The sequence below is a fragment of the Anastrepha ludens genome, chromosome 6 (genome assembly GCF_028408465.1).
Source record: "Anastrepha ludens isolate Willacy chromosome 6, idAnaLude1.1, whole genome shotgun sequence".
NCBI classification, from domain to species: Eukaryota; Metazoa; Arthropoda; class Insecta; order Diptera; family Tephritidae; genus Anastrepha; species Anastrepha ludens.
Window position 1 is genome coordinate 33,598,045 of NC_071502.1, and position 23,470 is coordinate 33,621,514.

Below are 23,470 nucleotides of genomic sequence, written 5' to 3' on the forward strand. Positions count from 1 at the left end.
AGTTCTTAAGAGTGCAGATGAATAAGCAAATGCCGATTGATTTAAAAAAAAGTATGGTTAAATACCATTCCGGAGGCTAAAATGTGCGTCAAATCATAGAAATTTTGAAAAAACCTAATTCGACAGTATTTAATATATTGAAAAAATATAATAAAAACCACTCTTGACTGAGAAAAAATCTAAGAGTTAGAAGAGTTTCCAAAATTAACTCATATGTGACCAAGAGAAGGATTAAATTTTTAATAAAAGAGAAAATAAAAGATAAAAATTTCTGCAATTAACATTGCTAAATCACTTAAAAATTCGTGAATTGTAGACGTAAACCCACAAACAATCAAAAATGTTCCACACAGTAAGAATACAGAGCGTGCACTCATAGAAATAAAGCGCCTTCTAGCAAGGATTAATGCGAGGAAAATGTTGAACTATGCTGAGGAATACGTTAGCAAGCCGTATGAATTTCGGAGCATCATTGTTTTCACTGAAGAATCGAAATTCAACTTATTTGGATCGGATGGCCGCAGTTTTGTTTGGAGAAGGGAAGGTACAGGCTCTGTGGTTAGTACTGCGGCGGGCGTGTAAGGATTTGGGAAGCAATGACGGCAAATGAAGTGGGCACGTTTTATTTTATTGAAGACACTATGAATAAAATGAGTTATCTAAAAGACTGAGAAACATATTCCCAAAACTGTCTAAAAATTAGGGTTACCACCAATGTTCAGCTTCTTTCACGACAAGACCCAAAAGCACACTGCGCTGATTCTAAGAGAATGGTTGCTTTACAATGTAAAAAAGTATTGCCCTATCCTCCTCAAAGCCCCAGTTCTCAATCCCATTGAGCACTTGTGGGCCCACATTTAAAAATTAAAATTAAAATAAATCAGCAATTGGATGGATATGGGAAAATAGTCCAAGAGATGTCTCCAAAACTCTCCATGCCACGACGTCAGCAAGCAGTAATTAGTGGATAGGGATACTGCACAAAATATTAGCTCATTAATTTTTCTTTATTTTCGCATCTCCATTACTGTTCCACTTCATGTTTGAGTTGTAAAATTAAGTTATTGTTTTGTCTAGTCGAAAACTTTTAAATAATTTAAATATTACATTATTTTCGTTTTTTTTTTTATAAAAGAGACTGAATTTGATACTACTTTTGCCTTTTGAAAATTGATTGAACCGCTTTCAAGTTATAAAGGATTGAAGTCAAAACAAATAAGTAAAAATAAATAATTGGCGCGTACACTTCTGTTAGATGTTTGGCCGAGCTCCTCCTCCTATTTGTGGTGTGCGTGTTGATGTTGTTCCACAAATGGAGGGACCTACAGTTTCAAGCCGACTCCGAACGGCAGATATTTTTATAAGGAGCTTTTTCATGGCAGAAATACACTCGGAGGTTTGCCATTGCCTGCCGAGGGGCGACCGCTATTAGAAAAATGTTTTTATTAATTTTGCTTTCACCGAGATTCGAACCAACGATCTCTCTGTGAAGTCCGAATGGTAATCACGCACCAACCCATTCGGCTACGGCGGCCGCCCAAAACAAATAAGTGTCCCGGTTTATTTTTGAGACACTGTATATTTTTATAAAAAAAATAAAGGTGAATTTGTAATATTGCAATGAGGGGTTAGAGCAAGTATATACTTAGTCCAGCCATAAATTCTGTTACAAAATGCGACGGAAAGCTTTCATGAGGGGATCATCTCTAATTAGTCTTTACATAGATCTGGTCGATACATTCATTTCCTTGGGCATGATTTTCTGCCTTCTAACGCGATTTCCGAATTCTTTCACGAACGGATTTTATGGCTGCACTCTTTCGAACTACACAAAAATAACGGAAATTTTTGCTGCGAATTTTTTCTCGCCGTATGCACTGTAAAATTTATCAAAAAATGTAGGGCAAGACTAAGTATAATGGGCCTTACATCCTGCGATTGAAGTTGTTCCACAAAATGAAGAACCTACAGTTTTACGCCGTCCCCGAATGGCGGAATGCAGTGAACAATAGCATTTTCATTGCCTGCCGAGGGGCGACTGGTATTAGAAAAAACATTTTCTATCATTTTGGTGTTTCATGCACACAGCGAATTGCGAGCCCGGGTAATTCCGAATGCTTTTCGCACACAAGCCGTTCGGCTACAAGCTGGGTTTCAAGCGATAACAAAGTAAAATTATGCGAAGTGTAATCTAAGAAATTTCTGAAACTTAAAAATAAAAACGAATTTTTGAGCAGCCTTTTACATCCTTAATTATTCGTGATATTAGTCCCTCGAACGCGTTTGCTGTTATAAAAGTCGATTTATTGTTAAGAAAAGAGCATTAAATGCAGATGATGATTCAACTGTGCGTGTGTGCGTTATTTTGATAAATTTTTTTTAGAAATTGTGATTCAATATTTAACACTTTGATGTTACTTTAATTGTTAAAGCTATGTATTTTTCAAAGCAGTCGTGTAATTACACCGAACATTATTCGCTCAATTGAAATTAAGAGTTGGATTGTTGAAATTTTTTTTACAAATCTATACACAATACACAAAACTGATTTTTGCACCAGAAAATCATGTCTCCATTTTTAAAACAAATTGTAGTTGTTTACATTCTAAAGCACTGATCTCGCATCATATGTATATATGTATGTTTACATACGTACGGTAGATATTTTATAGGTAACGTTTTTTTTTATTATTTCATTAGTCATGAGGCAACACTTTCTTTCAACTTTTCCATCGATTAATTTATTACATCTTTTAAGCTCTTACTTGTTATTTACATATATTTCACAAAACAAAAAAAACAACGTTTCACCGTAGCGAAGAGTAGCCCACTTGTAACATTAATGTTTGCGAAGCGTTTAGCAAAGACTAGCGAACTGTTGCTGCTCTACCCGTATGAAAAATCAAAGGCCACAATGATCCCTCTCACATTAATTTACGTTGGTGTATGTATGCGTGTTTGTGTGTTAGCCAAATACGAAAAAGTCCACGATCAACACATACGCAAACGCTCACATGTGCAACGCTGTTTAATTATGGGACACAACGTTTTTAGTGGCCCAATAGTGCGAATGTCTATACTCTTGGGAAAAAACACTAATACCTGTGCGCGCGCGCACCGTTTCAAACTGCTGCAACGGAACCGAGGCGAACTGAACTGAATGACGGCGGATCACAACAGAGTTGCACAGTCGGGCTGCAAGCTCTACAGAGCTCCGAATTCAAGTTGGCCATGGCAAATTCACTCAATAGCAGCGCAAGACTAAACGTTTGTATGTGCATATGTATGTATATGTAATAGAATGTCTAGCAACAGGTCCCAAAAAGAGCTTACGCGAAGCGAGGTGAGCATAGGTGAGCGGCGATGAACCGAGTCGTGTTGAGTTGCTGCTCTCTGAATAATGGCTGAAGTAAATGCTGTACGTATGAATGTATGTATGTGCATATGTATATGTATATATATATATTAGCACCACCAAATCTCACTATTTAGCCTATCAATGCAGTAGATACAATCCTAATTGTAAAATACTTTATTTTTCTGCGGTAAAAATTTGATGATTTTAAGCACATATATTTACATATCTATCTTTTGTGACCTCTTATAAGTTACTAATGCAGCAGTTTTCAAACTAGAGGTGTACATTTAGTTCATCAGAATATTATTGACGTCTTGTTTTTTAATTACTGCCTTTGTAAATGAAGAGGTTGCCCATTTGAAATTATTTATTTTTCTTACAAATTTTTTGAAATCTTAATTATTTGCTTCTACCACTACATTTATAAACCTTATCTATATGTATAATCTTATATTCGCCTCGAAGCAATGCATGTTCACATGGAAATTAGCACTGAGAGTTAATCTGCATCTTGTCGTTGTTTATCCATTGAAAGAGTGGAGCGGTATTGGTAGAGTACGAATAGAGAAAAAAGTATGAGCTTGGACACTTGCAATTGGTGGATTGGTTTCTTATCATTCAGCTTAGGCGTCGCACCAACACACTCAAAAATCTCTGAGCAGAAATGAAATGTTAAAAGCCAGCTATGTATTATACTTATGTATAGGTGAATTCACATATATGTATGTATGTATAGGTGATTTCGCACATATGCATGTATAATATGTATTAAATTTCCCTACAGTAAATGCTACTGGCTCCAAACTAGACAGAAACTAGCTGATTTTCGTCTGGATCAGCCGGCACTTTAGAAAGCTATAGAGACGAAATCTATACCTACAATAATGGCAGAGTACATCGGTCGGTATGTGTGCCCTCATTTTTGCCATTTTGCCGTGATCTGTAATATGCCATCTATTCATTAATAAAACTACTTTTCAGCTCACCCACACCCATCTAAAAAAACAGGGACTCTGCACAGAGTGGACTTATGAACTGAACTTATTCTAAACGAGAGTTGGTGCAGGGTGGAGTTGGTGGAATGATGCAAAGAATTCAGAAGGTATGACTAAGTTCAGTCTGTTAACCAGCTCTCAGTGAATTTGAAGAAATAAACTGATTGGCTGACGCCACCGGGGGCATGACAGCAAATTGAGATTGTGTTGGTGATATACGAAAAAAATCAATACAGTCATTGACTTCTTTATCATCTGAACAACGTCTGAATACTTGTGAAATGAGCGGCCAGGACTCTACTGCCGAGTACCCGTTGACGTGGCAGCCGAAGTTGCTTGCCTGGTAATCCATCATCCTTGAGTTAGCGCAACGATTTACTTATCTGACCTACTTGACAGTCCTTATTTATATATGTATATATAACTGACGCTTACACCCTCTTCCTATTTGTGAAGTGCGTCTCGATGTTGTTCCTTCCCGAAGTAACAGTCCTGGCCCGGATATAAAACCGGTCATTTCGGTTACGTAGAATCGACTGTCGTGGGAACGAGTCTTTCTCGGTCGAAGTCTTTGGTCTACCTGGGAGACTTGAAAAAAAGTTCTAGACTCAGAGCGCTGTACTTACAGCTATTTTTCGGAGAGTCAGGACAGGTTAAGAGCTCTTGGCTCAACTACAGCTACTTGGGACCAGTATTTCATGGATTTGGCTCGCAAATATAACGTTGTTGGATTCATTGGAAGTAACGGTTTCGGTGGTAGTATACAGGTTGTTGGGTTCATTTCGACAACATCGATATCTCTTGTTGAGTTCACTTCAACAACATCGATATACCTTTTTCATCGCTATACATATTTGCATTATCATTATTCTTTTTATCTTTCTTACGCATTGTTCGTCAGTCAACTCGGATGTTAACTCTTTATCTAAATAAATGATTGCATTAAATAAATTTTAGTTTTTTTTCAACGGATTTAATTGTGAATTTAAGTGCTTTCAAAGCAGAAAAAAACCGCCGCAACCATTTCTGGTCCATCGAGCCGGATTACCGCGATAATTTAATTCCATATAGTCTACACCGCGTTATATTAACATAACCTATTTTACCGCACCCGCAAAATGTCCGCATTCGTAAAAACACGTGATTCCGCGCTAAATGCTATAAAAAGGTACATGACCAAGAGCAACGACGAAGCATTTGTGTTAGATTTAGAAAATGTCGAAAGTTATCTGCAGTTATTAAATGAACAGTGGGTACGATTTAAGACAGCCCAAGATGAAGTCGAGCTTTCTTGTGGTGCACATAACATCGATGTCGAACAGAGCGCGCGCATCCAGGCCGAGACCTGGTACGTTACAGCGCTATCACAATTTAGGCGTATACAGAAGTGTAGAGCCGAATCAGTTGCGAATTCTACAAATCCGCATCCCACTGTGTCAGCAGCAATTAAACTACCTAAAATGGAACTTCCATCCTTCGCGGGCAATTCCACTGAGAGGGTCGCCTTCTACGACGCTTTTGTTACCCTCGTAGATTCTAACTCTTCATTGTCAGGTGGTCAAAAGCTACACTACTTACGTAGCTGCTTAAAGGGTGATGCGCTTAGCATTATCAGCGGTTTCCAAATTTGCGATGCCAACTATACGGAGGCATGGAATCTTCTAAAGTCGCGATATAAAGTTATGCGAGTTATTGTCGAAGCGCACTTTCGGGCAATTGCAGAGATACGTAAATCGACGAGCGACACTGCTGACTCCATTAAGAACGTGTTGAATGCATTCCAACAACACATAAGGAACTTAAGGCTTTAGGGCGACCAGTGGATTTTTGGGACGATTGGTTAGTACATGAAACTGTAACCAGACTCTCCTTTGAAACTCGCAAACAGTGGGAGTTGTCACTCACTAGCGACGATCCTCCTACCTTCGAAGATCTTTCGTCCTTTTTGGAAATAAGGTGTCGCTCATTATCGATGATATCAACGCCGGCAACCCAGTCATGGCCAGGAAAACCGAACAATCAAAAATTAGTCGGAAAATCGGCAAAGGTTTTTCATGCCACCGCAGATCAATCGCGTTGTACATATTGTAACGCAGGTCACAGAATCTATTCTTGTGAAAAATTCCGTAGTTTAGATGCAAACGCTAGACTCAATTTTGTGAAAGATTTCAAGGCGTGCTTAAACTGTCTAAGTACCGGACATTTTAAGGAACGCTGCAATAGCGCGTCTTCCTGTCGAATATGTCGGCAGCGCCCCCATACATTGCTTCATAGTTCGCCAGAGGCATCTACCTCTTCCCACGTCGTCGACTCACCCCGCACCGCTGCAGGTACGTTACCCGCCGCTAGCTCGCTCCCGCAAACCGCTGTCACATCCGCCTCCGCTTGCCTTAATTCCAAGGTTAACCCAATGCATAAAACACAAAACGCTGTGTTGCTATCAACCGCCCTAGTAAAGGTACGTGATTCTGCTGATCGATGGCAGAATGCTCGCTTATTATTCGATTCAGGTTCTCACGCCACATTCATAACTGAGGCATGCGTACAACGTCTAGGTCTAGCTCGCAAATCTTCGTCCATATTTGTAACGGGAATTGGCGCTTCTCAGGGTGGCCGTTGCAGAGGCGAAACGACGTTATTCCTCTCTTCGCGACATTCAAGTGAATGCTACCCCATCAACGCATTAATTTTACAAAAGATTACGGGCGATTTGCCGTCGCAGAGTTTAAGCGTTCCTGAATGGTCTCACATCAAGGGACTGTTCTTAGCTGACCCGCACTTCATGGAACCCGGCCGTGTAGATATCTTAGTGGGCATGGACTATATGGATCGACTCATTTTAACTGAGCTGCGTAAAGGCCCACCTGGCACGCCAATAATACAGAAAACAGTCTTTGGCTGGACGTTGTGTGGAAACGTAGATACATCCGTTCCACCCGCAAACCATATACAATCATTACACTGTGATGTACATTTAGATAGAGCATTGGCTAGATTGTGGGAACTTGAAGAAGCGCCGCAAACACGATATCTTACTCACGAGGAGCGGTACTGCGAAGAACATTTTGAATCAACTCATATTAGGAAGCCGGACGGACGCTTTGTAGTGGAGTTGCCACTCAAGGTCGACGTGCCATTAGGTGAATCAAGGAGTCTCGCCGTACGAAACTTATTACGCATGGAGCGCAGATTTGCCGGTGATCAGGATCTGTGGACACGCTATAACGAATTCATGCAGGAATTAATTGAAATGGGTCATATGGAGGTCGTGCCTGAAACGAAATATGCGAAATATTATATGCCACACCATGCTGTTGTAAAGGAGTCCAGCGTCACGACAAAATTGCGAGTTGTGTTTAACGCGTCTGCTAAAACCACAACGGGGAATTCCCTCAACGATGCGCTTTATGTTGGTCCTCAACTACAAGAAGACTTGTACTCCATACTTTTGCGCTTTAGAATACACAAATACGCAGTAACTGCAGACGTTGCAAAAATGTATCGACAAATCTGTGTTTCAGCTAAACATGTCGACTTACATCGAATTGTTTGGCGCTCTAACACATCTCTACCTATTACAGATTACCGCATGCTACGCGTAACTTATGGAGTTGCGTCCGCCTAGCATTTGGCTGTCAAATCGATGCAACAAACCGCGAAACAATCTTCCAATACTTTTCAGAAAGCAGTCGACGTAATTCTTAAAGACTTTTACATGGACGATCTTTTCACTGGTGCGTCTAGCAAGTCGGAACTTAAAGCATTGCAGCGAAATGTGTCCGATATTCTACGGGAAGGTGGGTTCGAGTTAAGAAAATGGGCGTCAAATTGTACAGAGCTAAATGAGACTATCGCTAGAGAATCCAAGAACATATCACACTACACCGTAGATGGCAACAATGTACATGCTCTGGGACTAATTTGGTATATGGAAGAGGACTATTTTACATTTTCCATTTCTCTAGGAGAACCGCCCCACGTCTTAACTAAGAGAGCATTTCTGGTCGATGCCAGCAAACTTTTTGATCCATTGAGCTTACTTTCACCCGCAACGATTACGTCGAAAATGTTGTTTCAAGACATCTGGCGTTCCAACACTGGATGGGACGACCCAGTACCAGATACGATAGGCAAGGTGTGGCTTGATCATCGCTCGCAATTACAACTTTTATCTGAACTTAAGGTCAACCGTTGGGTTGGAGTCGGGACGATAGGCTCATTTACTGAGTTGCACGTTTTTGCCGACGCTTCCGAGCGCGCCTATGCCGCAGTCATATATGCGCGCACTGTACATAGGGATGGTCACATTACAATCGGCTTAATTTCATCAAAGACTAAAGTTGCCCCGCTAAAAACAACAACGCTACCTCGCCTCGAGTTGTGTGCTGCACATCTCGCCGCAAAATTGGTCAAGGCTGTCATGCAAAGTTGGAAGGATTTTTGCTGTCCACTGGTAGCATGGACAGATTCCACCATTACGTTGGCGTGGCTGCAAGCACATCCTAATAAATGGGAAACATTCGTCGCAAACCGTGTCGCCTATATTCACGAGGTCCTGCCTCCCGAGTGCTGGAACCATATACGCTCTGAAAGCAATCCTGCGGACTGCGCGTCCAGAGGTATATCTCCGCTTCAACTTATGCATCATGAGTTATGGTGGTTCGGACCTGACTTCTTACGCGAAGAGGAACAGTTCTGGAAGCAACCCGCGCAAATAATGCATAAAACCGAAATAGGCTTACGAAAGGTTAAGGCTTGTATCGCAGCTACTGACGTTCACTGGTCGGTCATCACAAAATACTCATCTTATTCGAAATTAAGAAGAATTATCGCTTATGTATTGAGATTTATACACAATACCCGCTCTAGCTCGCTTGGAATCAATAACAAAAAAACGTGGTTTCCTAATTGTCAGGAGTTGCTGGAATCCGAGCGAAGATTAATCAGTTTGCTGCGATTACAACCGTTTCTCGATTCGTTTGGAATCCTTCGTGTTGGAGGTCGGCTGAAATCCGCAGATGTTGCAAATGATGTCAGACACCCCGTTATACTGCCAAAAAACTCTCCGCTTTCAAAACTCGTTGTTTTGGACATACATCACTATACGCTACATGCAGGCCCCCGTATAATGCAAGTAATCCTGCAACGCCGGTATTGGGTCGTTGGTGCCCGCAACTTAATTCGTAATATCTATCGCAAATGTGTAAAATGTACCGCTTTAAATCGCAAGCTCGCAACACAATCAATGGGTGATCTTCCTTCGTCCCGCATAACATACGCTCGCTGCTTCGTTCGTACAGCAGTAGACTTTGCTGGTCCTTATATGTTCAAATTTACGCATGGAAGAGGAGCTAAATCCGTAAAAGGTTATATATCTTCATTTGTCTGCATGTGCACAGGTGCAATGCACCTCGAGTTTGTTGGAGATCTCTCAAGTTCTTCGTTTCTAAACGCTTTTAAACGATTCATCAACCGCAGAGGCTATTGTAAAGAAATGTTTTCGGATAACGGGACGAATTTCGTTGGTGCAGAAAGGGAACTCCGTGAGAAATATCAAGAGTGCATGCAAGACTCCCAACTTCAATCGTTTTTTTGCAGACTCTGCTATTGAGTGGCGATTCAATCCACCGTCCGCACCTCACATGGGAGGATATTGGGAAACTGGAATCAAACGCATAAAATATCATCTAAAACGCTCCCTCGGAGAAATTCTTTTAAGCTATGAGGAGTTTAGTACGCTCTTAACGGAGGTGGAAGCTTGTGTCAATTCCCGCCCATTATGCAACATTTCGACGGATGCAAGCGACTTATCGATTTTAACGCCTGGCCATTTTCTGGTAGGCGAACCATTGCGGGCAATTCCAGAACCTGAGGGTCAAGGGTTTTCTGGAACCCTGCAACAAAGGTGGCAGTTGGTCTCTGCTATTCGCCAACACTTTTGGCGCCGTTGGAGAGACGAATACCTCGTTAGCTTGCAACGACGTGCTAAGTGGTTTCGTCCATCACGAAATTTTCAAGAAGGAGACTTCGTCGCTGCGTTTAATGAATCTTCTCCTCCAACAAAGTGGACACTCGCAAGAGTAATTCATTGTCATCCTGGTAGAGATGGTCACGTACGTGTCGTAACGATAAAAACCGCAAACGGAGAATTCACTCGCCCAATACCTAAGCTGTGTCTTCTACCAACTCAAGGGGACGTATTTTCCGAAGAAAACTAAAATGTAGTTATTTAACTTATTTAAAGTCTGAAATTCCTATTTTGCTTAAGTTTGTATTCGAATTTATTTCCTTTGTAATGTACATATTGAACATATCATGATAGTTCAAGGGTGGCGGTATGTTGGGTTCATTTCGACAACATCGATATACCTCTTGTTGAGTTCACTTCAACAACATCGATATACCTTTTTCATCGCTATACATATTTGCATTATCATTATTCTTTTTATCTTTCTTACGCATTGTTCGTCAGTCAACTCGGATGTTAACTCTTTATCTAAATAAATGATTGCATTAAATAAATTTTATATTAGTTTTTTTTCAACGGATTTAATTGTGAATTTAAGTGCTTTCAAAGCAGAAAAAACCGCCGCAACCACAGGTTGTATACTTCTTAGGCATATATGTACATATGAACTGTAACTTTGCGCCAAGTACTAAAGAGTAGTCCACTTTTAAAAAGGTGACAATCTTTAGAATATTAAAAATGTCACAAAGTGAACTATTTTTATTGAAAATTTCGTTTTTAAGGCTCAAATATGTTATGAAGCACACTAAAATAGACGACATACATACGTGATGAAAAAGTTCCCGGAACGACCTCCAGGTGACGCTGATTTGAGTTGTGTGTTTTTAGGTTGCCATATCTGTGATTGTTGCAATTGCAACAATAAATTTGTATTAAATTGTGCGTTAAAATGGATTCAATGGTCAGAAAACTAGAGCCACTTTGTGTGCCAGAATATGAAGTAGAAACACCATTAGTACTAATTGGGGCGAAGCGTATCCTCTTAAAAAATATTTGTTGCAGCCATTCCACAAAACTTATTTAACCGACAATAAATTGAAATTTAATAAAAAACTATCAAAATCAGAGAAGAATATAGAGTACGCTTTTGGGCACATAACCAACAAGTGGCGAATTTTCGGGAAGGGAGAAAAATGTTGGCACGGCTAATAATATGATAAAATTTATTTATATGTCTGTTGTTTTTTTCGCCCCTCGACAGGCAAAGGAAAACCCCCGAGTTTATTTTTGCCATGAAAAGGCTCCTTAGAAAAAAACATTTGCCGTTTGGAGTCGGCTTAAAACTGTAGGTCCCTCTATTTGTGGAACAACATAGGACATAGGAGGAGAACTTCGGCCAAAGACCTAACGGAAGTGGACTCGCCAATTATTTATTTTTATATGTCTTTTTCTTAATTTATTATTGACAAAGAGGTTATCGACAAACAAACTTTATTGGAAACTATGAGCACGTTATCGAACGAACTTGGGAGGCTCATTTCCAAAGATATTTCATCCCACAATTTGATTTTTGCAATAGTGAGCAAATACTAAAAAAAATTATCGCACATATTCGTAAACAAAGTATTAGGTTCCTCTTAAAATATTTTTTTATTTTTCATATTTAATTAAACCTTGCTGAGACTTAGTCTGATTTATTATTATTTTTATGTTGAAGATAGAATACAACCTTAAGACCTATTGTGTTTCCTTCCAGGATTTGGATAATGTCTTTTAATTATACTTTCGAGCAGAACTTTAGTATGAACTCTAAGTTCTTGTAATTCATCGTACCGCCCTTTATTATGAAGAAGGTCACCCAGTATTCTTTTGCATTTGCGCAGCGGTGTAGTGCAATCTTACAAATGCGCTTAAAGTTTCATTCTCTACTCTGTCAAATTTGCAGATTTGCCAGTTTTTTAGGCAATTTTCAAGTTATTCTGATGTAAGCCCATGCAATATTCAAAGCGTTTCGGTTGTGATAGCCAAAAATGCTGTGGAGTGCTCAATCCGGGTTGATTACGCTATTATAGTTCACTAGGAGCTTCCTGGACAGTCCATGGACCAAGGCTTCTGGACCACCATAGAAGACGTTGGTCTGAGTTGAACTCCTGCAGAGTAGCCAGGTGCTTTGTGAAAGAAATAAGCTGGAAGTTTGCGACCTTTCTTCTAGAACTGCGCAGAAAGGACCTGTGGTCGACATGTGGCTACCATGGGAATCATTGGCAGCCCAATATGCCTATCCTGTCTTAAGAATGAGGACACTGCAGAGCATTTTTTCTGTAGCTGTCTGGCGTTTTCTAGAATCAGACTTACGCTGTTGGATTGCGTTGGATAAAGCTCATACTCTTCCGGATCTCTTAAGATTCATCAATGAATCCGAAAGATTTGCGGAAGAGTGACCTCAAACCAATTTTTCCATCTTACCATCCATGTGGTATCTATCCTGTCTCTCTATTCTTTCTACTGTAATCTATCCGCATGTAGCATAATGGTCTTCCTCACTGAATGTTTGGATTTGTCCAACTGCCCACAAATCTAATATAATCTGATCTAACTGCTACTTGAAGAATCCCAACTTGATTGGTCATGCCAAACGGGTTAAGCTTTTTAAAGTACTCCATCGCCAGTTTCGATCTGTAGCTCTAGCGCTGTTAGCCTAAAGTGTAATCGAGTTATAATTTTAAACTTCATTTTTTCAATAAATAAATAATTGTCGTCTACACTTCTGTTAGATGTTTGGCCGAGCTCCTCCTTCTATATTTGTATGCGTCTTGTTATTGTTCCACAAATGAAGCCGACTCTGAATGGCAAATGGTTTTTTATGAGAAGCTTTTTCAAGGCAGAAATACATTCGAAGGTTTGCCATTGCCAGCCAAGGGGCGACCGTTATTAAACAAAACTGTTTCTATCATTTTACTGTTTTATTCACGGAGATTCGAACCTACGCACTCCGGAATGGTAGTCAAGCACCAACCCATTCGACTGCGGCGGTCGCCTTTTGTATTACTTATAAAGTTAAGTTAGTCCTAAACAAATTTCGTTTCATCTCCGCCTCAAAATATCTTACTAACTTCATTACTATTTTTAGATTGATGGCAACGCTATACCAAAATAGGTCTGGACCAAAACTTTCTGAAACAGTTTTCTCAAATATTGTGATACTTATTTTTTAATATGGTAAAGTCCATCAATCCAGCCTTATGTCAATTTCCTGCATCGTAAAAGTTTCCTCTCTTACTCTTTATTTGGTTGAAAATCCTCAATATTTTTTTAAATAATTTGTAATGATTAAAATCGGCATCCAGAATTTTCGGCACGTGAATAACAGCGCGAAACCTGTATGCCGCTAATGTCATGATTATTACTAATATTTACATACATACGCACGAATACTCGTATGTATGTAATAGAACAAACAAACAAATTTGACTAACTAAGCACACACAAAGTCATGAATTTTAGATATAAAAATAGTAGATACCTACCGCAGCATTCAGATGCGAAAAATTCTTAGTGATGTCCATCTGAGGCGAGGTAGAGTATAAACAATATTGCACATGTCAAAACTCTGCTTACATAACCTACGAACCGTTCCCTTTACTGAGAGGTTGAATCGTTTTAATCTTTGATAAAACAGAATTGCACCTCAGGCGAGTATTCATACACTTGAAGATATTTTGTATTAATTGCTTATTACGAAAATACTATGTATCTAACTGCAATATGTTCGATTTTAATTTTGGTGCGTGACTACAAACCTGTTGGCCCATTACGAGTATGGACCAATATCAAATGAGCGAAACAACAAGGATGATAGATTACAAGGTTTGACCATCCGAAGCAAAATTGTGAGAGTAAATTTGGCTGACACGTCATAGGAGACTTGACAGAGAGAAAGACGAATGAAATGAAAACAAAATGTGTAAAGTGAGGTAAGTTGAATGACGGCATAAAACTGTAGGTCACTCCTAACACCTGGCAGAGGTTTACATATGTAAATAGAAAATTATTTGTAAAGGAAGGGCTGTTTTATCTTTAAAAACGCTATAAAAACTCAGTTCAATCTTTCGTATTATTTCAGTGCAGGAATCATTTCTAAATTATCGGCCAAACAGCTTTAACGGCATCCTACAAAAAGTCTAAAGATATAAAATCGGCGCTTCGTAGAGTCCAACTAACATCACAAAAGGCAGATTACACGATTAGTGCCCAAAAGATCGATTGCTAGCCTGTTGGTAGGGCACGCAGCGCTAACGTTATTGCCGTCTTCATTTTCGAAGATAATTCGGGCATTAGTGGCACCGTTCCAAACGCGTGAGAGTGCGTTGGCTTCTCTATGACTACAAATGGATTTTCTGAGCTACAAATGCGTAAACTTGGCTTATTTACGGCGTTACCGTGATAAAAGTACAACTCATTAGAAAATATGAATTTTTGAACAAGATCACCTACATTTTTCAGCTGCTCTAAAGCCTTTAATTTCTTAGTTAATTCTGAGTTATAGTACAAGCGAATAAGCCGAATTTTTTGTGCGGAATTGTGCGGATCTAGGAACTGCGGCCAATGCTGCTGCTGAGATCTGTAGCGAGGTGATTTTATCGGATAGATGCCCACAGCGCCAATATTCTCGCTTAAGCGAATCAGTGGTTTTCAATGAACATGTCAATTTTTCAGTCTTTATTGATACGAGTATGAATTGCAATATCTATACACAACGTATTTACATATTTTCTTGTATGTAAGTCAAGACATGATGAAGTCTTCATAGGTTATGACTTCAAATAAAAGCAACTATTTGACAAATTTAAAATTTACATATGTATGTTGTTGATAATTTTAATTTTTCTTAGGGTCGATATATGTAGATATGTGGCGACCATCATCGCAAAATGGATTTGTGCATGACTAACAATTTGGAGGGCCCGGATTCAGAAACCACTTCAGGCATGAAAAACCAAGGAATAGAAAAAGTTTTTCCTAGTAACAGGCGCCAGTTGGCAGTCTATAACAAACCTCCGAGTGCATTTTTACCAGGAAAAAACAATTTGTGAAACAGCATCAAGACGCACAGCACAAATCATAGGATGGGTGTGCCAATTGTATACATATATGTACATATATTAGGGTACATCACTCTTCATACAAACAAAATTGGTACTGTTTTCCAACGCAATTATGAAATTTCTTATATTTTAAGGCTTCCGCTAAAATATTTCGGAAAAATCGTTAAGATTTACGTGAGCTGGACCGGTTTGAAAAAAATCCTAAAATTGAGTTTTTTATATATATAATTTATATATAATTTTTTTCCTTGACAAATAAATCGAATACAAAAAAAACAATAATGTAACGTTACAATTAAATATCGCTCCTAGTCGAAACATAGGGAGGAGACTAACGCATTCCATCTATCACGATTTTGATGCAATTCCAAACTGCTCGTTTTCTAATTTATTCAGTCGTTAAAGTAATATTAGAACCCATAGGTGGCCTGCAAATAAACAAACAAGCATTCTACTTTATACACAACCTCATTTTCATTAGAAGTTTAACAAAATTTTTCCTGTGCATTCAGATTTTCGGTAACTTCAACTTTGTAGCCATTAAGCGCTTATCAATTATTTATTTTTCTTGTATATGTGTGTGTATGTATTTATGTTAGTATTTAAGCAAAGATCATTGAGCGATATGAACCGCAATGTCACACGCCCACTTTTTTGGAGCAATTCGGTGCCCTTTCGGTCTGATTGTCGGTGCCGACGATGAAGTCAAAGCTGATACCAATAACTTCGACGCCAGTGCTGCTGGTGTAGTTGCCAAGATTTAGCTTGCGTTGATTTGCCTTTTCGTCTGCAAACTCCTTAATATGAATGTGCAACTAATGTGTATGTGTGTATGGAAATATGTACATATATTACTTTGCACAAACATCTATTCTTGCCAAAGCGGTTGGCAATGGTGCACTCCCACCGGGAGCGGCGCAAGAATTTGTTCTGTGCGCCAAGTATTTATCAGCTATGCATTTTTTTTATCGTCTCACTGCTGCTATGCTGCAGCACATAAAATAAAGTTTAGTACATCAATAACACAAGTATGCATGGCTTTGAACCTGAACAACCAAGAGTTATTTCTAAGATAGTTTTGATGATTACATCGAATATTCAATATGATCTTTTAGGATTGTTTCTAAAACTCGGAATTATTAATAAATATATTTTTTGCACGCTTTTTCAATCAATGACGAGATAGTGAAGTGAGTCGATTTCATTTGCGGTTGGATAAATTCAGTAAAGAATTTTCTTCAAATACCCTCAGAAGAGTCTCCGTTTCATCAAAAAAGCTTTGCATGTACCTACTTGTAGATGGTGATAATCAGTTTAAACTCTGTTACTTCTAAAACAATTATTTTTAAATGTGCCTAGCCTTCTGGCGGGGGCGTTAATAGGTCAATAATCAGTAAGAATTACGACGAGCCTAGTGACTAACAGGCTTTAACCCCCATTATTTTCTTTGTTGAAATGTTGATGGGCTGCCTTTTATATCCCTTTGCCCAAAAGTCCAAAAATGAACACACAGTAAAATAATATATTAATTAAAATAGCTTTGTGCTTCAAAATATTCTCCTGTCAATGCCGTTTTTAAAGCACTTTTGCCACGCAGAAGTGGATGCCTCCAAAACGGGCGTTTAAAGACTTCAACAGCTCTTCAGGCGTTGAAAAACGTTGATCTCGAATTTTTATTTCTGGTGTTCGGAAACAAAAAGAAATCATTAGGTGCTAAATCAGGGATGTGAGACGGATGGCCCATTATGTTGATTTGTTGAGTGTTTAGAACTTCTTTTGTGTGAGTCGTTACATTAGAGTTCGCATTGTCTTAGTGAAGGATGATTCGTCTTCGGCGGTTGGTTTTTATTAATTATCCGAAAACTTCTGTACCACTCAAAATTTCCGGCTTAAGACATGGCCAAATTTCCAAAAACAAAACAGGGGCCATTTGTTTTGAAGTGCTTTGAACCCCGGCAGCTTAGTTTCTTCAACGTTTTTTACACCAATTGTCCTTTTTTGGGCAAGTGTCAAATTATGCGACAGTCAACGAGAACAAATCTTCCTGACGACCAAATGATCATGCAATATTGAATGTATGCTGGTCCCACTAATGCCTAAAAATGTCTCTATCTCCGAAGACACAACAGGTACCTGCATCCAGGTTCCTCTACTGCAGGCATATGAAGGCTATACGCCGTCGATAGTCCCAATTACTCCCACTGTGTTTATAGGTAGGTGGTTCTAAAGTAATGGAGACATCGGAAAAGTTACAGTAGTGTTATATTAACCCCCTACCATCTTGTCCTCTATACGATGTTGTATTAAGTGTTTCACTCAAAAATCTGTGCTTGTCGTCGGTTCGTGGGAAACTGCTCGCCTTTTTTGCTGCTGCTGATGTAACTGTTGCTGCATCGCTTTGCGCTCCCAATTAATATAGTGGAGTCGCGTCATGACCTTACCTACGAACATTTGGATTGCATCCCACTTACTGCAGATTGTGCACATATCTCGTTTAAGGGTTATGGGAATGGTTGATGCCCCAGGGGCTTGTTCGCGAACAGCTCGTTCCTCTCTGAAGCGGTCGTAATAAAAAAATCACGTGCTCTGCGTTTTCGTCAGTATGCGGGCAGTTTGGACAGAAAGGGCTGTCTAGCAGCATAGAACGATGCAGGTATTCCCGAAAACAGCCTTGTCCGCTGAGCAACTGATACAATTTAATGTCGTTCATGTGCTGCAGGTATCTACTCATTACCTATTCCAGCTCGTATTTTAACAAGTCGATGCAAGAAATAATTTAATAATCTCTTAAGGTGCAAGCCCAACTGTCAAAGCATACAAAGTGAAGTCCAAAATAAGCGAGACTGAGCTAAAATAGAAACGACAGTAGGTTTGTTCTGATAAATTCGAGTTTATTTATTCAAAATAGTCCCCTCTGGCCTCGATACACTGTTTTGCATGATCTTAAAGCTTTTCAAAACAATAATTCAGGCCAATGACCAGAATGTCCTTCAGGATGTCGGTACAAGCCTTTTGGATGTTCTCTGCGGACTCAAAACGTTTTCCTTTCATGGCAAAATGCAATTTTCCGAATGGGTACAAGTCACAGGGAGCCATATCAGGTGAATACGCTTAGTGATTGATGATTAAAATGCAGTTTCTAGTCAAAAAATCAGTTACAAGAGTGGATCGATGAGATGGTGCATAATCAGTATTCGCGGTATTCAGGGCGAATTTGACAAATGTGATGCAACAAACGCTTCAAAATGCCAAGATACAAAATTGCGTTGATGGTTTGTGGACAATTCTCTTGGAATCGTAAAACCAAATGAGCATCGAATTGATTTTTGACTTCTCCAAACGCGATTTTTTGGGTGGTGGCTCGTTTGGGGCCTTCCATTCGGCACTTTGACGCTTAAAATGTTGTAAAGGAAGTTCTCGTCTTTTCTCGCCTCTTTAATGAGTTAACTTGTGCGGAATGAAACGCGCACAGACCTTTCGTAAGCCCAAATGACCAGTTAAAATGCGATAAATCGATGTTTTAGAGATATTCAACTCCGATTCCATGATTTCAACGATGATTTCGGTTCATTTTTGATAAATTTACGAACAACTTCGATGGAGTTTTCGGTGATTCAAACACTACTCCACCTCCCGGCATTTGCATACTAATAGCAATAGCATGCTCTATTCGAATTGGCTTTGACTCAGCATTGTGTAGCGCTACTCTTTATTTTGCATAGATCTTTGTTTTGGCGTTTTGGACTCTTTTACTTCGCATTATTTAGATGCCGTTACATCCATTGCAACTCATTTTTCAATCTGTTTTATGAGCTGTTTTAACATTGGCTCATATTTTTCCAGAGATGGTGTCAGTGCTGTATATCCATCATTACTAACCGTTATTGCATCATACATTCGATGTCCACATAATTTTACATGAATGAACTGTTACCTATGGATTATTTTCTTACTAAGGTTACTAATTGTTGCTGATAATCCAACAACGTTTGGTCATCTGGGAGTCAACATTCAGCGCGAAATGCTGCTCTAGCCAGGTGCTAGCATTCTTACTTGTCTATTCGAAAATTGAATTGAATCGAAGCGTCGCTACCTACATTAGTAAGCAGATCCAAGGTATTTTTCACTGGTTCCCTACGTATTTAAATATAACTTTGTTGAAGACATGAACCAGGACCTGGTCGACCTAGATTAGTATTAAGTACTCATCATTATTATGACTGCTATGCATCCTTTAAGCGCTTCCTTATACCTTTAAGGCTTATATATACCCTATGATCAGAAAGTACCGGGTAAAGTAAATTAAACATTTCCGGTACTTTTTGATCACACAGCGCAGAGCGAGGTATTGTAAAAATTGTGGATAAAATATCAAGCATTAAGGCCAAGTATTAGAACGAGTTCTTAAGTTGAACATAAGTCTAACTTAAGATTTTGCGCTTAATCAACCACTTTGGATCAAAATTTCAGTTCGACGTAAGCTGAGCATCGGCGACTTAAGAATTTCTTATCTTGTTCCAGATGACTAATTTGTTCTAGCTATCTCAGTTGAACTGCTTGGAGCCACGACCTGTTGGAGAACCTGACAGGATGCATCTGTCATAAGCTGCACTTTCATATTCCCAACATCAGAGAGGAGAACATATTCGATGAATTGCAACTGCAAAACAAGCATATAAGCGAAATAATTAGCGAATTAATTGAAATAAAAAACACTGAAATATATCTATTTAAGAAGATTTATTAGGCCTCTTCTTTTCACCAAGAGTAGTAACCAAGAGAAGTAGATGAAGCAACTGGTGTAAATGAACATAGTATGTTGGCAACGCGGGAATAGAGCTGCCTTAAATGGCATGTGTTTGTACGGCAGTGAGTTATACCAGTCTAATGAGGTATAGCCAGCGGCGAACCTTGCACGATAACTTTGTTGTTGCTTTCGCATGCAAATTTTTCGTTAAGTTAATCGAACATAGAGACAGCGAGCAGGAAAATGGCGAATATAAGAAGCCTATTGATTCAGTCGATTTATAAACCATATATTTTAAACTACAGTGCACTCGCGGTAACTCGAATAGCCGCTAAGTCGAACGACGTGCTAACTCGAACACATTTTTCCCCCTATTGACTTCTTTGTAACTCGAACAATAAAAAAGCGCTATAACTCGAACAAAAAAACGAATTTATTTGTACACACATTCTTTTCAAACATGTACATTTTGTACATAGATACATATGTAATAGTATATGTATATAAATTATATGTATACTAGTGTATTGTCCATATGAATATTTCGGCGTTAATATCCCGTTAGTTTTCTGGGAACAACATCTTGCATTGACCAAATTGCTTTAAATTTGTCATTTGTAGTATATCAGTGCACGTGAGTAATGGATCGTAAAAGGTTGAAGTGTTTAACATTAAAAGAGAGGGCTGAAGTCCTTAACAAAATTAAACGTGGACGTAGTGTTACTTCTCTAGCGAAGGAATATGGGGTAGCCAAGTCCACCATAAGTCTTATAAAAAAGAAAGATAAGGCAATTTATGGCTTGCACTAACGCTACCGGCAACCATAAGCTTAAACTTCTCGTTATTGACAAAGCAAGAAATCCTTGTGTTTTCAAAAATTTTAACTGTGGAGTACAAAAATTCCAAATCAGCCTGGATGACTTCGGCGATTTTCAAAGACTGGTTTCATAATTCGTTCGTGTCGCAGGTAAAATCCAGATTCATTAAAACAATTTTTTTAACCAAGTTAAATGACTTTAATAATTAGGTAAGAAAAAATTTGAAAGATGGGGACTACCTGAGAAGGCTCTTCTTCTAATTGAGAATGCCCCATCACATCCCAACGAAATCGAATTAAAGTCCGAGGATGGTTTAATTTTAACTATGTTTATGCCGCCGAATGTGACACCATTGATCCAGCCAATGGACCAAAATGTAATTCGTAGAACGAAACTATGCTACAGAAATTTTCTACTGGCTTCCATTTTCAACAATCGATCGAAAAATCGATATCGATGACTGTTTTTTTAACATAGCACACTCAATTGATAAGTCGAACAAATTCGATAAATCGAACAGCGCCTGTTTAATTAGTTCGAGTTATCGCGAGTGCACTGTATTTGTTAAATTGTATTGAATGTGGAAATGTCTTCTGACAATTTTTACAGAGGTTGTACTTCAAACCGGAAGGTTTTACATTACGAATTATAAAACACTTAATTACACACTTATTATTATTTTATATTGAACATCTTACGTTTTACTAATTTCAAACATTTAATTGAGTATTTTTTCAATTTCTGCTCAATCTACAACAGAACACAAAAAAAGGAAATATTTATTGCACGAACTTCGGTACAGCAATCAGCTGTTCGTTCGACTCAAGATCACGTCAAAGGGAAAGAATTAAAAAGATATTTTCGGAAGTGACGTCACTTCTTTGACACCATGAAGTTGTTGTAGTCACGAGCTACGAATTATACGATGAAGCAAATTTGAATAAATATACACATTTATTATGAAAAATCGTTTCAAACGTAATATAAAATAGTTTTGGATTGGTATTTGTGCTGAATTTTACTTCACTTTGTGTACCCTCTAAAGAGCAAACATATCAACACCAAAAATTTAAACAAAGAAGTTCACTTAAAAGTGAAACACCACGAAAGTAACGTCACGTACTTATTTTCTAAAATGGAATACAAACACACGGTCTGCTTGCGTTATCTGGTATATTTTGTTTATGCAATGGATACAAACCAGCTGGTTTTCTGCAAATCAAAAATAGCTATTTTAAATGTTTTTTTGTTTTGTTTTTTGAAAATCTGTGTACATAAATTTCAATTGTCCATTTTCATTAATATCCTAATTAATAATTTGCGATTTCTAGGTTTTTTAAGTTATTAAAATTAAATTCATTGTGTTGAATTGTGTCAATGGCAATAAAAGTAAAGCAGTGCCTTTGATTTTTCAACAAATGATGAATTGTTGCAGAAGTGGATCGAATACTACCTGAGGCTAAAAGCATTTAAAGCAAAGACTGGCGTAATTCATATGAAGCATATTTCGTCGAGAGCAAAGCGATAATTTATAAAACATTCGACAATTGCTAAAATGCTTTTATTAAAGTAAATTTTTAGGGCATGTTTTCATATTCAAAAATAAGTTTACAATATATAACATAGTTTGTTTAGATTTTCGACATAATTTTCAATCAGTCAAAAGTCTTAACTAACTTTGCATTGTTGTTCCAATTTCGCAGTTTGCTCAAAGCCTAGACAAGCAACGGCGTTAATCGGGATTAGCGACGCAGTTAATTCTGATTAAAATTATAGTTACAGACGGTTGTTACGCGTATTAGTGAACAGCAGATTTGCTTATTGAATAGTTTTATCAGTAAAAGATACAGCTGCCCTGATAAGATAAGAAAGAAACTAAGAAATAATTATTTATTTGCATAAAATTTGAAAAAAAATCTCAAAATGCACCAAAATACCAAAACAATTCATGTAATTTCGAAGGTGTTAGTGAAAACTAGCATTGCATCCAGCCTTTCTTGTTCTTCCCCTTAAAAGTTTCAATATTTTTCATTCACAATAGATATAAACTGTCATGTTTCGGTAATGTTGCCATCGAAAATTCCTCTAATCCGCTTAAATTATGAAAATTAAGTCTAATTGTAAGTCCGCATTAGTTGCCCTTAATTCCTGAGATAATTCTTAAATAACTCGTTATTTCTCATGTATATAAAAGTCGTGTACAGCATACTTACTCTCCTATTTTCGCTTCGATCTACACAATGCTGTATTCTTTCACTTTGGCAACAGGTCAGACTAAAACCGTACCCATTGTCCAAAAACCCAATAAAAACAATATTCTTCTTCTTTCTATTTTTTTGACAGGCACCGTTGGTGCGAGTTTGACACTCAGCCAAGTGTGAAATGGTGTGACTGCTTGGTCTTTTTGTTTCAGGGGGTTGCTATGCCAAATTAGAATTTTATGATAACATTACAAATAATAGAAAAAAAGCAAAATAAT

At 38.4% G+C, this 23,470-nt stretch overlaps 1 protein-coding gene across 1 annotated transcript; it reads left to right on the forward strand.

The window, feature by feature from the left end:
• Nucleotides 1-6,325: 6,325 nt before the first annotated feature.
• LOC128867012 (uncharacterized) lies at nucleotides 6,326-13,478 on the forward strand. The gene is made up of 3 exons (XM_054108105.1): nucleotides 6,326-7,951; nucleotides 8,036-9,100; nucleotides 13,452-13,478. Exons 1-3 carry the CDS (start codon nucleotides 6,326-6,328, stop codon nucleotides 13,476-13,478), a joined length of 2,718 nt encoding a protein of 905 aa, XP_053964080.1.
• The last annotated feature ends 9,992 nt before the right edge of the window (nucleotides 13,479-23,470 follow it).

Bases quoted from the DNA above. Each gene is read 5' to 3' on its own strand.
- LOC128867012 (XM_054108105.1), top strand. From the start codon at position 6,326: ATGATATCAACGCCGGCAACCCAGTCATGGCCAGGAAAACCGAACAAT. The intron at 7,952-8,035 runs GTAACTTATGGA...AATACTTTTCAG, and splicing joins CAGATTACCGCATGCTACGC to AAAGCAGTCGACGTAATTCT. The intron at 9,101-13,451 runs GTTAAGGCTTGT...TACTATTTTTAG, and splicing joins CCGAAATAGGCTTACGAAAG to ATTGATGGCAACGCTATACC.